Source organism: Astyanax mexicanus, chromosome 7, assembly GCF_023375975.1.
Source record: "Astyanax mexicanus isolate ESR-SI-001 chromosome 7, AstMex3_surface, whole genome shotgun sequence".
NCBI lineage: Eukaryota > Metazoa > Chordata > Actinopteri > Characiformes > Acestrorhamphidae > Astyanax > Astyanax mexicanus.
The window spans coordinates 38,155,136-38,171,107 of NC_064414.1; the positions used below are offsets into that span (position 1 = coordinate 38,155,136).

The 15,972-nt window shown below is 40.8% G+C and overlaps 1 protein-coding gene across 4 annotated transcripts in view; it reads left to right on the forward strand.

Moving 5' to 3' along the window:
* Positions 1–15,972, forward strand: part of adka (adenosine kinase a) — a 254,337-nt gene that overhangs the window by 215,305 nt on the left and 23,060 nt on the right. For all 4 annotated transcript variants that reach the window (XM_022684666.2, XM_022684667.2, XM_022684668.2 and 1 more), the window contains one exon: positions 10,772–10,886. In XM_022684666.2, the coding sequence (XP_022540387.1) occupies positions 10,772–10,886 (115 nt within the window). The remainder of the gene's footprint in view (positions 1–10,771; positions 10,887–15,972) is intronic.

A 15,972-nucleotide genomic window follows, 5' to 3' on the forward strand; every position in this document is an offset into this window, starting at 1 on the left:
GCCTACAGCTCCGCTCCCTCATGGGCCCTCCAGAGATGATTTTTTTTTTCTTCCTTCCTTTTTTTTCTGCTTCTTCTCCTTTTTTTAGCCTCATTTTCTGCTCTGGAACAAATAAAATGAATAGTCGACATGATGATGCGTGATGCCTGTTCATGTTACTTTGATTTGCTTTTATGGAATTTAATTACAGATTTGGGATTTAGTATGTCCTGTAACTCTGATATATATACTGTATGAGTGACATTCCCATGAAAGCATGCTGTAGGCATTGATTTAAAAAAGGTGCATTTATAATGCATTATATAGCAGATACTTTATAATCAAATATTATAGTGGCAGTCAGAAGCTTTTAATATATCATTTTAAGTGAAAGGCAGCTGCTTAGAGGAGCTCATGGCTGCTGATTCTTTGGAATTACAACTTCTATTAAACCACTGCTCCCTCATGGGCCCTCCAGAGATTATTTTTTCCAGAGAGGATTTTTCCTCATTTTCTGCTCTAAATCAATAATTGCTCCTAAGTACTTACAGCGACATTCATAACACGTTATAAACTACAAGTATAAGGGTTTATTAAGAAACTGCGTATAATGCCTTATAGTATCTGTTCATAAGAACATTGTACAATGTAGAGTTGTAATGCGCTATAACTCTGCGCATTTCTAGCGCAGAAAAACGGGCCAAAGAGTCTAAAAGTTGCCGTAATTAAGGAGTTTAATATTAAGAGACATCATGAAATGAAACATCAATTTGAAAAATCTTAGTTTACACAACACTGTCAAATATAAAGCTAGTAAGTCGATTAAAATGGTGTGTAAATGATAGTAATCAGGAAAATGTATTATTTAAAGTGGTATATTTCATTATTTGTTTTATTATAGAGTCTGGGGCCGTGACTTATATACATTTCTCCTTCTGGCCCCCAACAAAAAAATTTTGGACACCCCTGATTTATATTCAACATAGAGTTAAGTTAAATTTAATGGACATTCAATACAGTCTTAGTTGAATGTCAGTTGAGCATCAACTGAATGGACCATCCAAGTAAAGTGTTACCCAAAATTCTTTACTTTTTTGTTTGTCTGTTTGTTTTGGAGAAAAAGTAACAATGGCCTTGATAAATCCACATTTTTGCAAGATCAAATTGTCTTCAGTAGCGTTCCAATCCTCCCAACAATCATTCAGGAAGGTGCTTCTTTCACAATACCTCCCGTCTTGTTGCGAAAGTGTGTGTGTGTGTGTGTGAAATCCCAGGCTCTAAATAAGTGAATTTCAAACACATCTGCTCATTCCCGATCCATCCAATCCTCCTGCCTCCGAGATGGGCGGCCTGTTAATAAATCAATTTACATCTCAAGGAGGCAGATAAGAGTGTGTTATTTTTCCTCCTGTATTGAACCGTCATTAGACAGGGCGCACGGTGTGATCTGATCCTCATCTGTTTTACTTAAACAGCCTTAGATGTTGAATCCGCCGCGGGGTAATTGAATGTTCTATTGGCTGCTGTTCCTCTGACGGATTACAATGGAGGAGGCTTTTTATTAGCTTTAATGCCGACGCAGAATTGGACACCCTAATAAGGCTAGCTTTTCCCCCCTCTGTCCTTTCAGTTCTATTATTTCTTTTCTATTATTATTATTGTTATTATTCCTTTTGTGACTCTTCTAAATGATGTGATAACCCCAAGGCTTTATGAAGCTATTGAATAGAGGTGGAGTATTATGGAGGCTGAGCGTAATTAAGTCTTTGCAATTGTCCTGCAGATGTTTTTTCATTTTCGTCTTCTTTTTTTTTTTTTTTTTTTTCCCATGGTCAGAACTTCGCCTAGCCTCTTCTGTGATCACATGAATCAAAAGCAATTATTGAGTAGCCAGAAGTAGACGGAGAGAATATGAAATGAAGAATATGCTAATACGTGTCGGAGACCTTGCCAAGTGTGTGTGGAGAAGATCGGGGAGCGTAGATGGATAGACTCCTCAAATCTGCTCATGTGTTGAAATATGACTGCGCGGCATTGAGACGTACAGCAGCAGCAGCTTGAAAGCGCTTTTTAATCTCCTCATGCTGGAACAATAAGGAAACAGGGAGAGCTGATGAGTGCAGCTCTTATGTGTTTGTGTGTGTGTGTGTATATCTGTGTCTTGTGCTGCTTTTTTCTTTTTTCTTCGTGTGTTTTTTTCTTTACTGCACCCTTGGGCCATGATCCTGACTCTCTGGCTGGTTTTAAATTCAGTCGCACTGACAAATTGCCTTCACTGAGTCCTGCAATCCTCTGCAGTGTTAGTCCCTCCATTAGCTCTGACTTACTCTCCCCCTCCGCCACCTTTCCCCCCCTCTCCTGATAGAGAACCTTAAACCTTTTAGGACTGATTACAAGCTGGCTTTTGGCGAACCATCTCAAATCCTCACCTAATTTAGCTTAAGAGACTCCGTGCCAGTGAGAAAATGGCATCGTGGGAATCGGTGTTCCTATTGTTCTGGTTATTTAAAGAAATGTGTGAAATCAGGAAGATTTGGGAAATAAAATCTTGACAATTTGGGTCATCATCCCTTCATAAAAGTCTTCAGTCCTTAAGCAGACAATGTGTTATTTTTTTTAATTTTTTTATTACGTCTTCCCTGTAATATTCTCTTGCGACTGGCTGCCACACTAGACCCGAGCTTCAATAATCAATTCACCACCATACTTAACTGTTGGAAAGATCTTCTTTTTATACAGTTCTGCGTCAATTATTTAATGCTAGCCAGCTGTTTAGATGAGCCAATGGCTGCTGATTGATTAAAGGTTTAAAGGATCAATACACTTATAAAGCATTAACTTTATCCAATGGTTCCTAATGAAGGTGGTGATCAAACCCGATATAACTCTAGCAATCCCTAATAAATGTCTTAGACCTTAGTCCAGGGGTTGGCAATCAAGTTTAGCCGTGGGCCACATGTTTACCAAGCCGTTAGGGTTTCGGTTCAATACACTACCACTGCCCCGGCTAGTGAATCAGAGAATAAACGGCCTTATAAGGAGACAGGGGAGGAATGTAAACAAAAGTTCGCCAGAGAAGCATTTAATTTATTTATTTTTTCATTATAGTTCAAACAACCTCACAAGCCAAATATTTCATGCCACCTAATGCCATCTAAGAGCTAAATTTTTTGTGCGGTAGTCCTTTGCTATTTGTTCCACACAATTGTAGATCAGTTCATCTTCAGTACACAACTGTTTACAATACCAAAAGTTTTGTCCAACAGTGCAAATACTGATGCATGCCGCTGCATATACGCTGCGTATTCGCTATATTGTCTCCTTGTGCAGTGCTTTCACTAAAAAGACGATTATAGTGGTGCAATGAATTGCACACATCCATCTTCTATTTAGTTAAATGTGGTTGCACTTTACTTTGCAACATTATTTTTATTAAATGTAGATTCTTCTTTTTCCTTTCTTTTTTTTTATTGCAGGAATTTAGTAATATAATTCGTCCCGTAGTTTTTGAGATATCAACTTTTGACATATCAGCTTGGTCTAAGTGTGTGATTTCAGCTTGTAAATATGATTTTCATGTCGCAGTAGATTCTTGCAGAATATTTTTCCCCCATTTAAATAAATTGGGTACATATGTTTTGCTACCATTTAAATGTGCTAAAACATATCTGAACAAGGGGTACCACAGCAATCACTTTGTAACACCTGAGCAACCATCTGAGACATCATAGCAGCCACCTGGGATTCAATAACATCTGCATAGCAATCGCCAAATAGAAACATTATATCAACCATTAAGCAAATGCTTTCAACACTCTAGCATTAATCAGGTGTATGCTTAGTAACACCATAGCATCCACCTGGAATACAATAGCAGGTGCATAGAAATGACCTAGTATGACCCTAGCAACCACTAAGCAAAGCAACTATGTGCAGCACTATAGCTTTCATCAGGTGTCTGCTTAGTAACACCATAGCAGCCACCTGGAATGCAATAGCACCTGCATAGCAATCACCAAGAAAGAACGTAGCAACCACTAAGCAAAGCAACTGCCTGCAACAATGTAGCATTCATCAGCATTATTCAAGTGTCTGCTTAGTAACACCTTAGCAGCCACCTGGGATGCAGTAGCACCTGCATAGCAATCACCAAGCAACAGCTAAAGAATGTAGCTACCACTAAGCAACAGCTTGGAACACTGTAGCATAAATCAGGAGTCAGGAGCTTTCATCAGGTGTCTGCTTAGTAACACCATAGCAGCCACCTAGGATACAGTAGACCATAACACCCTCTAAGGGACTACTTGCAACATTGTATAATTCATCAGGTGCCTGCTTAGTAACATCATAGCAGCCACCTGGAATACAATAGCAGCTGCTTAGCAATAACCATGTATGAACATAGCAACCACTAAGGAACTGCTTGCAACACTATAGCATTAATCAGGCATCTGCTTAGTAACATCATAGCAGCCACCTGGAATACAGTAGCACTTGCATAGCATTCAACAAGAAAGAACATAGCAACCACTAAGCAAAGCAACTGCTTGCAACACTGTAGCATTCATCAGGTATCTGCTTAGTTACACCATAGAAGCCACCTGGAATACAATAGCAGCTGCATATCAATCACCAGGTAAAACCGTAGCAACCACTAAGCAAAGCAACTGCTTGCAAAACTGTAGCATTCATCAGGTATCTGCTTAGTAACACCATAGCAGCCACCTGGAATGCAATAGCACCTGCATAGCAATCACCTAGCAACACCCAAGCAACCACTAAGAAAGTGCTTGCAACACTGTAGCATAAATCAGGAGTCAGGAGCTTTCATCAGGTGTCTGCTTAGTAACACCATAGCAGCCACCTAGGATACAGTAGACCATAACACCCTCTAAGGGACTGCTTGCAACATTGTATAATTAATCAGCTGTCTGCTTAGTAACATCATAGCAGCCACCTGGAATACAATAGCAGCTGCTTAGCAATGACCAAGAAAGAACATAGCAACCACTAGGCAAAGCAAATGCTTGCAACACTGTAGCGTTCATCAGGTGTCTGCTTAGTAACGTCATAGCAGCCACCTGGGATACAATAGCACCTGCATAGCAATAACCATGTATGACCCTAGCAACCACTAAGCAAAGCAACTGTGTGCCACACTGTAGCATTCATCAGGTATCTGCTTAGTAACACCATAGCATCCACGTAGTATACCATAGGTACCACATAGCAACATCAGTGCAATCACAAAAATGAAAAAAAACAAATAGCCCAACCAAGTTTTGCTTTCCAGTTTTCCAGATTTTTTTTTTAACTGTCAAATTTGTAAGTATTTTGTTTTCTCCCAATATCTGATCCATAATTTTTTTTCCATAATTGCCCCATACTATATAATGAATTGGCACTTCTTAATAAGCGTATCACGCATCGTATCGCCTAGCCCTAATGGGAAACCTCTTTCACTTAAAAAGAGCTGGGTCTTTTTTCTCACGCTGGTCCGGGGGATCCTGGTTGTGATGTCTTGATGGGTTAATTATGAGAGGAGCTCTGACAGTTGATATTCAGATCAAAGTGAAGAGACCTGGGAGCTTTTCTCAGTTCCCTCAGGCACTTACGGCGTATTCACACCAGCAGATCGCTATGCAGAGATAAGCGTCTGAGAGAGCAAGACGGGAGAGCTAATACAAGCCCCCCTCCCCTAAATCTCACCCCCTTTCTGACCCCCTGCTCTCCCTCTTTTCCTCCTGCCTCTTTTTTTTTTTTTTCATATCTGTTCTCTCAGGCCTTCATTGCACCGTGAAAAAACAGGCTGCTGCCCAATTTAGGAGATCCTTTTAGAAGAGAATGATCAAGAGAGCAGCGGAAGGTGGTCAGGTTTTATTAATGAAGCCTTTCTGTGCTTTCTAATAAGTCACACGCCTGAGCACTACTGTAGTCATAATTGAAATGCCAGGCAGGGTTAAAGATGAACTGTGATCACAGATGTTCCTTAAAAAAGTACAAGGAAGACTTGCCTTTGTGTGTGTGTACACCAATAAAGCACAACATTATGACTTCTTAAGTGGTCAGTACCCCAAGGGACCACCACGAAGTAGGTATTATTTGGGTGGTGGGTCATTCTCAGCGCTGCAGTGACACTGACACAATGGGGGGGGGGGAGGTGTTATAAGTATGGGTAGTGCTGGTAGCTCTGGTAGTGAATCAGACACAGCAGTGCTGCTGGAGTTTTTAAACACTGTCTCCACTCATTGTCCGCTTTATTACACTCTCCTACTAGACCTTAGATCTGGCCCAAAATATCCAGCCCGTTCTGCCCGAGCCCGACCTGTCCCATCCTATACACTATAATTTTGAGCCGGAGTCCGATTTGAACAAGATTGAGCTTTTAAAAAAAAAAAATTTGGGATGTTTAAATAAGCTAAATCTGTTTAGAATAATGTTAATTAACCTTGCAACACTGAAGAAGAAAAAAAAATATTAAGAACAGATCTCCAAAAGATTAAAACATGAACAAAGCGAACAATGATCCACAGGCCTAAACCTCAGTAAATTAGCCTACAAAAGTGATGTCTGAATGACTTTTCTATAATCTAATGTAATTTAAAATAAATTTAAAACAAACAAACCTTTTATATTGAGATTAAATAATTTTTTTTTTATTATTATATTGAGCTTATAGTCTATGTGCAAAAACACAAAAAAAACAGTAATAAGGCTATGCACTGCATTGTATATCGCTGCAAGTGCATAATACGGACAATTTTTTTTTTTTTTTAAACACCGTTTGATTTGTTACTTTGCTATATTGTGATTGATTATCACACCATAGCTTTATATAAAATTAAAATAGCTTTTAAAAAAAACAAAACAGACGTCTTAGTTACAGATTATTTTTTTTGACCTGGCCTGAAGAAAGTGGTGGGAAATCTCGGGTTTGGGTAGATAGTCTAAGCTCTAACTCCTACCTAGCTGCTCCGCTCTGTAGATGTAAAGTCAGAATCTGAAGCACTGAATCTGTGGCTGCACTGTTTGCTTTTTTTGTGGGCATGATTCTGCCCACAGGGTGCTGCTGTTAAACTTTTCTCAGTCCAGCTGTGACGCTGATGTTTAAAACCTCCAGCAGCACTGCTGTGTCTGATCCACTCATACCAGCAAAACACACACTAACTAACACACTTACACCAACACCACTGTGACAGTGTCTCTGCAGTGTTTAGGATGACCCACCACCCTAATAATAGCTAATTGTCTGAACACAATAATAGAAGCCTTGCTTTTTTTGTTTGTAATAACTCACACGCCAGCACACTACTGTAGTAGTAATAATTGAAATGCCAGGCAGGGTTAAAGATCAATTGTGATCACAGATGTTGTTGTTCTTGTGCTTGGAAGACAAGTCTCATATGTATATAGTGAGTGTAAGAGTGTGTGTTTGAGTTTGTATGTATGTGTGAGTGTGTAGCAGAGAGTAGGAGGCCAGCTTAGGCCTCCACCAATTCCTACAAAACATCTGTTTTTCAATGGGCGTTTGCTTTAGCCTGAATACATAAAACAGACCTCTCTGCTTTTACAAGCTCTCTGTGAGTAGCTCTGCATTCATCTCTCTCTCTCTCTCTCTCTTTCTTTTTCTTTTTCTTTAGCTCTCTGGCTCTCTCGCTCGCTCTCTCTTTCTCAGACTCCCCTGTGTGTGTAATGAAACACCTCCAGTCTTTTCTCTGTCTTCAGGAAAAGAGCTGTTTGACAAAAAGAGTTGCATTTCTGATTTGCATTGTGTTGGAGGCCAGAAAAAAAAGGAGTAAAAAATGAATGAGTAATCTTATCCATGCATGTCGGACATTTAATCTGCTCTCTCGCCAGCGCTGCGGAGCCGGGGAAGAATGAAGCTAGTGTTGAATAGTAGGTAGGAGAGTCTACAGACCCTGCCTGAATGAGTCCACAGCGTTTAACACTAACACTATATAATACAATAGATGCGTGTTGTTTTGTTTTGCTTATGGCTGCCGTGTCTCACCGGGAGTTTTGATGTTGCTGTTCCAGCAGGCGGTTGTACCTGTCCACCTCGCTGGCTGGCGTCCTGTCAGCAGAACGCCGTGGAGCTGCATGCAGCCGGTGACACATTTATTGTGTGCAGTCAGCTGATGCTGTAGAACTCTGCAACTTTTTAAATTTTTTTGTGTGTGTTGAGGCCCGTAGAGCTGGTGTGGGAGGGGTTAAAAAGAAAAAGAAGTGAAGCCCACCAAATTAAAAGCCGTCTGCTGCCTGGGTCTTGCCTTGGGCCTGTTCTGTCTGGCATGTGCTTTCTCTCCAGCAGTCGTGATTATCTGCTCAGTTTTAGATTCTCTATACGCTGGTGCCAGTCCTAATCGGAACACTGTGTTAACCTTCCCCAAAGCAGCCCCTATTAATGATTACATCCATATTTATGAAGCCGCTGTACACTGAGGAAAATCGCTTTCTCCCTTTGCTTTTTTTCTTTCCTTTTTTTTTTTTGCACAGAGTTTCAATTAAATACAGGTTGTTTCTTACACTGAAGCTGATGTTTGACATCACATTAAATCATTTATGTCGGATTTATTGCTCTAAAACCACTACACCACACACACATACACAGAAAAAAAACTCTCGTTTTTTCTCCTTTATCGTTGACCTGGTAACACTTTACAATACGCGTACATCAAATAACAGTGCTGATGTCAAAAAAAGAACATAAGAATTAAGTCTTAAATAATTAATAATTGACACCAGTCAATACATTAAGTCAGGGGTGTCCAAACTACGGCCCACGGGCCATTTGCGGCCCGTTTCCTTTTTTGGAGGTATTTTAGAAATAGAATGAAAGTTGGCCCGCTGTTAAGCGGGTTTTTATAATGTGAGATTCAAAGTTTGAACGCTAGGTGTCAGAAACGGGCCAAAGAGTCTAAAAGCAGAGAGGGTGCGCATTTCTAGCGCAGAAAAACGGGGCAAAAGAGTCTAAAAGCGGAGAGAGTGTGCATTTGTAGCGCAGAAAAACGGGGCAAAAGAGTCTAAAAGCGGAGAGGGTGCGCATTTGTAGCGCAGAAAAACAGGGCAAAGAGTCTAAAAGTTGCCGTAATTAAGGAGTTTAATATTAAGAGACATCATGAAATTAAACATCAATGTGAAAAATCTTACTTTACACAACACTGTCAAAGATAAAGCTAGTAAGTCAAGTAAAATAGTGTGTAAATGAAATAATCAGGAAAAATGTATTATTTAAAGTGGTATATTTCATTATTAGTTTTATTACAGAGTCTTTGGCCTGTGACTTCAAATATATTTCTCCTTCTGGCCCCCAACAAAAAAAGTTTTGACACCACTGCATTAAGTATTATATAAATGACAATGAATTGAGACATTAAACATTAAAAATGTATGTACACAAATATTGTACACTTTATTGTAAAATGTTACCTCAAATATGACCTCAACCAACATCCCAGCTACGATTATTTTTGTAGCACCATCCATCTCTGCTTGCTGTGGGTTCAGCATCGGTTTTCTTCAAAACAAAATAAAGGCCCTTTAAATGCCCAGAAAACTTTTGGAATATGTGGAATATGCAAAAATTTAGTGACAAAATAGGTAACCTACTGGGTTTGGGCACTTTTGGTGACCAAGCGAAGTGAGAACTAAGTGAGCAGCCCTTAACTCTTACACATTTTCAATTGACATTGATATGCCTGCACCAGTTTCAGCTCCAGCTCCACAGCCGAAAAAGAAAAGCCACTGTGCTACGCTCACCACTGGGCAAACTCAATCAACACAATGCTTGTGAGTTTGTGTGGTCTAGATATGAGCCACAGGCTTTTTGATGGATTCAGGAGCGCTGCAGTAGGTTGATTGAATCTGGTCTTTAGCGCGCTAATTGAGGTTGGCCAGACTTTGCCGAAAAGCCAGGTCCTTTCCCCAGAGTGTGTAGTACCAGAATTGAGGGTAGTTGGGGGGGTGGAGTGCAGAGGTGTGGAAGCAGCTGGCCCCTGCCTGGGAAGCCGCACCACTCCCATATTAACAAAACTGTCAAGGGCTGCTGGCTGCCATGGCCAAGCAGCTTCTCCTCCCTGCTTCTGGCATGGACACGAGTGGACATGTGACAGACTCTGTGCTTTGGCAGTACTGCCACACACTGCCTCGGCCCCTCTGACTGGGGCTTTGTGCATGGAGGTGTGTGTGTGTGTGTGTGTGTATGTGTGTGTGTGTGTGTGTGTGTGTGTGTGTGTGTGTGTGTGTGTGTGTGTGTGTGTGTGTGTGTGAGAGTGAGAGTGAGAGAGAGGAAGCCACCAGCTCTCAACCCACAACCCCCTCCTTCCCCCTGACTTCCCCTTCTGTCCAGTGCCAGCTGGGAGGTGTGAGGATTAGGAAATGCAGATGATCTCACCCAGCTCCCCAAACGTCACACACTCAAACACACACACACATACACACTCACACACACACAGGCCTTTTCAAAGGTCCACTCATTCCCTTTAGTCTCCTCCTAATTTAATGTGTTATTTATTTAAACCAAAAAAAAGTAGGTTTTTCTTTAAAATCAGAATTCAGTTGAGAATGAAGTTCCCCACTTGTTATATATATATATATATATATATATAAAGCCAAGCAAATCACCAATAGAACCTCTTGTTATACAGAGAGTTTGTAGAGTTTGGAAACGCTTCAGCTTAGTTTGCCTTTTCTCAATTCTTCCTCAAGTGCTGTTTTTATTATGTGTGACTTTACTGAGAGCGCTGTGTTCCGCAGTTAAGTAGGCTTGCTCTTTATTTTTTCTCCTCCACAGACAAAAGACATTGAGGAGATTTCCAAAAAGGCCCAAAGCTTACCCAAGGTGAACAAGAAAAGGCAGAGAATCGTGGTCTTCACCCAGGGCAAGGAAGGCACCGTAATGACCAAAGGTATGTAACGGTAACCTCCGCGCACTCCGTTATTTAGCCGTTTCTGAGCGCGCAGTCAGGGCTCCTTGGATGGGGAATAGCGTGGACTGAAAATGACTTCAAAGCAGCTCTCAGAGTGAGAGAGAGAGAACGCAGCGCATGTCCTTTCACCCTTTTACTTATTTACAGTAGGCATGATGTTGATAGATTTCCTCTGTAAACATTTGTGAATAGCCCCAAACAAGGTCATCTTAAGAATAGAATGCGGTTTTCTCTGGCGGCTTTCGCTGTTGCTCTGTGTGAAATGAATTCACCCTTGGCAATGACCTCCTATCTCTCAGATGCAGAATTTGAATCCAAAGGGCTGTAGCAGTCGGAGACATTGCTATGGTAACTGAGTGGTGGGGGATGGTTCAGCGGAGTTGATAAGTTTAACTGAATAGTGGAGAAAGCATCACAGTTGTAGCTGATTAAGCCAGCGGGGTTTGCAGTTCAAAGCAAGGCGGTGGGTTTTGGGGTGGGGGGTGGTGTGTGTGAGAGAGGGGGGGGGGGCACTTTCTGCTTCTCTTCTGCACCTGGCACACTGACTGCTCTTTCTCTCTCTCTCTCTCTCTCTCTCTCTCTCACACACACACACACACACAGCTCTGATTCACACCAATCCTGTTTGTTCAGGATAATTTCATTTTATTGCCTTTTGTCTTTTAATTCATTGAAGTTCAGGCTTCAGAGCTGAGCTGAGAAGTTTCATTGGGTTTAAGCACTATAATCACGATGCTTTATATGATATAACGTAATAGCTTAATTCCTACAATTATTATCCATTTTAGTTTATCCAGTTTAGTTTAATCAGCACGACTGACCACATGGGAGCACTTTATATTTCTATAATGATTATCATTTCTCTGCATACTTAAGTTAGCCTCCTTACATTCTGTATATTAATGATCAGGGCCTCCATGGAGCCGGTATTATTTGGGTGGTGTGTCAATCTTATCACTACAGTTAATCAGACAGCAGTGCTGCTGGAGTTTTTAAACACCCCAGTGTCAATGCTGTGCTAAAAAAAAAAAAATAGACGGTAACACTTTACAACAATGGTACATTAATTTACAGTACCTAAGACAACAAAAATGTCTCAGCTAATTATTATCTGACTCTAGTTTTGACATTATTAATCATTATAATCAATGTAACTATAATCTCTCAGTTCATTAATATTTGCAAAATGCTTAAGCATTATAAATTAAAAATGTTTAATAATAAAGCCTAATCATTAATCAACTAATGTTGATTAATAATAAGTTGAGACATAACATAACCATTTAACAAAGTTTATTACCATATTTTTCGCACTATATGGCACACTTAAAATCCTTTCCCAAATCCAAATTCCCAAAAATTGTCAGTGTACCTTATAATCTGGTGCGCATTATGTATAAATTCTACCAGTCAGCTTGTATAGAGCAGTAAAGCTACTCTGCAAAAGTACAGCATGATACAGAAGTTTCAGTTTAGTTCTCCAGCACAGGGGCTTGCATTAGCATCAGCTGCTATCCGCTATTTTCCCCATTCAAAAGAGGATTATTATTGGCCTGTACCCTTCTGCTAACCCCGGCTAGCACTGCTGGAGCAGCATTAGCATTAGCCTGTGCATTAACTGTGCTAGCTCTTTTGCCCGTTCAGTGGTGAGTATATCGGACTATAGCATTTGTATTTGTCGTATTTGAGTTTGTATATACCAACACATAACACCACTAATGCCATCTCCCAAACAAGAAGCTCTGTTAAAAAACAGCATGACAGGAGGATGATAAAGTGTGCAGCAAAACAGAAGAACTACAAAGTGCTCCTATACAAGCAGATATGGACAGTGAATAATCAAACAAATCTTAATATTCTGATAATATATAACTGTGGATACATGTAATGTGTGTGTGTGTGTGTGTGTGTGTGTGTTTTGTTCATATAAAAATCAATACTTCTCTTTCAAATGAAGAAAGAAATTCATCAGCTGAGATCAATAGATTCAAACCCTCTTGAAAGAACTCTGACCTGTTCTGTGTTTTTGTAACACTTGAAACCCAAAGGTCATGAAAAGTACACACATCCAGTATGTAAATGAAATGTACATGGTATTCACAGTGAGATGTGATTATGTTTAAAAGATCATATCTGCCTGACCTGACCTACATGGTTGTAAAGATCGTTAGTGTGCAGTTATATAATGGATATACACAGTACTGTAAGGAATGTGTTCGTCTAGTTTGGTACACATGTAAAAAAAGCACACACAGAGCTTATCTAGTCCCTGTAGAGACCTGTTACCTGTAGACTAGGACTCTATAGAATGGATAAACTTTAACATATTGACATCATGCCCAATGTCTAGGATATGAACACCTCAGCATTGAGCTGTGGAGCAGATGGTTACTCCATCCAGTACTTTTGGGATGAGTTTGGGATGAGGTGAGGTGGTAATCACCTTACTAATACTCTCTTCACTGAATGCCTTTAAACCTTAGTGGAGTGCTCCATAAATCTCCCCATAAACCCCTAAATATTAGACACCGCTACTTCAATAAAAGATTCTTTATTGGTCAGTTTCCTAGACACAGGTTAAGCCTTGAAATAGGACTAGGACTACATTTCCTTTTTCATAGAATAGTTCATTCACAATGCTGCTTAATCCCTCTCTGGGAAACAGCCCCTATATTGCCTTTATTCATAATTGTTTGTATACAATTTCCATGTCTATTTTCATCATTAGATTCACCTTAGATTTCAACTTTAAAGGAGAACTCTGGTGTAAAATGGACTTTAGGTGTATTAAAACGTGATAAAAAGTACTTACCTTTCTTGAATAGCCCACCACTGCTCTTCTGCAGCTTTATAAGATCCAGTATTTTGTGCACTTTGCCCAAATGGGCTTTGGAATGAGTGAGACAGGGCATAATTTGCCCCTGCAGATAAATCGCTATTCGCGTTATTCAGGCTCAAAGTAGCTCCACACTTCATTGATAGAATCCAGAGGGCTCTGACATTTAAAGCAAAGCATTTAGGACTTAAAACTGCACAAGAAGTTTATTAAAACACACTTTTTACATCCCATAGCATAGGTAAATCTCTGGGCGTCGCCATCTTAAATTTAAGTCAAATTAATTAACCGTTGAGCATAAACGAATAGATAGGATAGTTGAGCAGATCCTTGGAAATGCATGAATTCCAGCTGTTGCTGAAAATATCTGGTTACTGTCGATAATAGAATGCAAAGAACCCACAACAAATTACATAAACATTGATCAACATGTTTTACTATTCGTGCTCGACGGTTGAGTTATTGTGACTAAAATTTAAGCTGTGGGATGATATGACAGTGGCTTTTAATAAACGTCTTGTGCATTTATTGTGCAAGTTTTGGATCTTATAAAGCTGCAGGAGAGCAGAGGTGGGCTATTCAACAAATTCAACAAAGGTAAGTTCTTTTTATCAAATTTTTAATACACCCAAAATCTACACCAGAGTTCTCCTTTAATTCAAAATCTTTATATTTGCGTAATTGTACTTTATTGTTCAATAAAATGATTCTGAACTGTAGATATACTTCTGTATTTCTTATTGTATCACCTTCCCTTATTCAAATGTTATTATGCCCCCTGAATGACACAGAAACTCTACCCCCTCACACAGTGCTTGTACCCGCTTCCTCTAGGCCTAATCTCGCTCATAGTAATTCCACCTTACGGGATTGTGGGAGTGCTGTTGAACACAGCGCTTGCCGAGCTCTGTCTTTATACCGCTTTCACAACATGTTACCAGAGTAAAGCTGCAAAGCTGGCTGTATCGGTTCCACCACGCTGCCTTTATCACAGGCACGCTAATAGCATTAGTCCCCCTGGGCTGATAAGGGCGTCGAGCAATTGCTACTCCTCTAAAGCCTCATCAGAGGAAAGTGCTACAAGACAATCCTGGGTTTCTTTTTGCTGCGGAACTGCCAGTTCTCCCTCCAGTTCTGGAGAAAGTCTCTAGCTAAGTTTGAGCCAAAGCGTAAGCTTTAGAGAAAAGACCCTCCTGGAGGCGCTTTTTTCACAGGGCTGATGAATGGCTGCCTGGGCTAGCCTCTCGCAGCCCTTTCATATGAAGCTGTGGGGTTAGTGGCAGCCCCTGGTGAACCCTATATGAAACGTGTGACGAATGTTAGGAGGACGAGGAGCGCGTGTACAGTACGAGGGTGTTGCTCGTGAAGAAATAAAGAACAGGAAAAAAAAGAGGAGAAGAGAAGGGGAGGGAGAGAAAAAAAAGAAAAAAGAAAACACGGTAAACTTGATAAATGTCAGGCGAGGTATGAGCCCGGAATAAGTGGGTTCAAATAGCAGGGGCGACAGAAAGAGAGGGAGGACATTGTTATTGCTCCCCGTAGCCCGCGCCAATAAACATCAATATGAAAGAGAATTAAAGATTTGCTCAACCTCCCAGAGGCTGCGCTCTGATGCCGTCTGATCTCCACATTTCACTTGCAATTTGCTCTCTGAGCGGGGATGTGATCATTCAGCAGCCTCTGAATGTCAGGATGAAGTTGTTTTAATGATGATTAAGAAGGCTGCGATGATGGGCCCTGGAGCCACAGCTCCAAAGAGATGCAGATTTGTTATTGTTGAGTTCCTTTATGTTCCCTCTCTTTCTGTTCTGCTCTTTTCTCCCTCGCTCGGCATTAAGCGCAAGCTGTCCTCGCTCGTCCACATTAATTTTCTTAATGAAAGCTGCCAGGGAAGAGCCCTTAATGAAGCACCTTAGTGACACCGCCGAACGCGGACCAACCCTGCTGACGCACCTATTACAGGCTCGAATTAAAGCCGCTGTGCCCACACTCTCTGATCTAATGGAGGCTGAGTGTGCAGGGTCGTCCAGAGGTTGTAGCAGCGAGGGCCAAAGGGCTTGGCTGTGTCGCGGCAGAGGAGGGTGGGAGGGGCGGTGCTCTGTGATATAGTACAGTAGTATATCTATCCCCACACCTTTTTATACACAACAAAAAGGCATAGGAAACAGTCCACACATTAATCAGGTGGTGTGAAGGTAATTGGATGAGCCGCAGGGCTGCGCTCGGGCT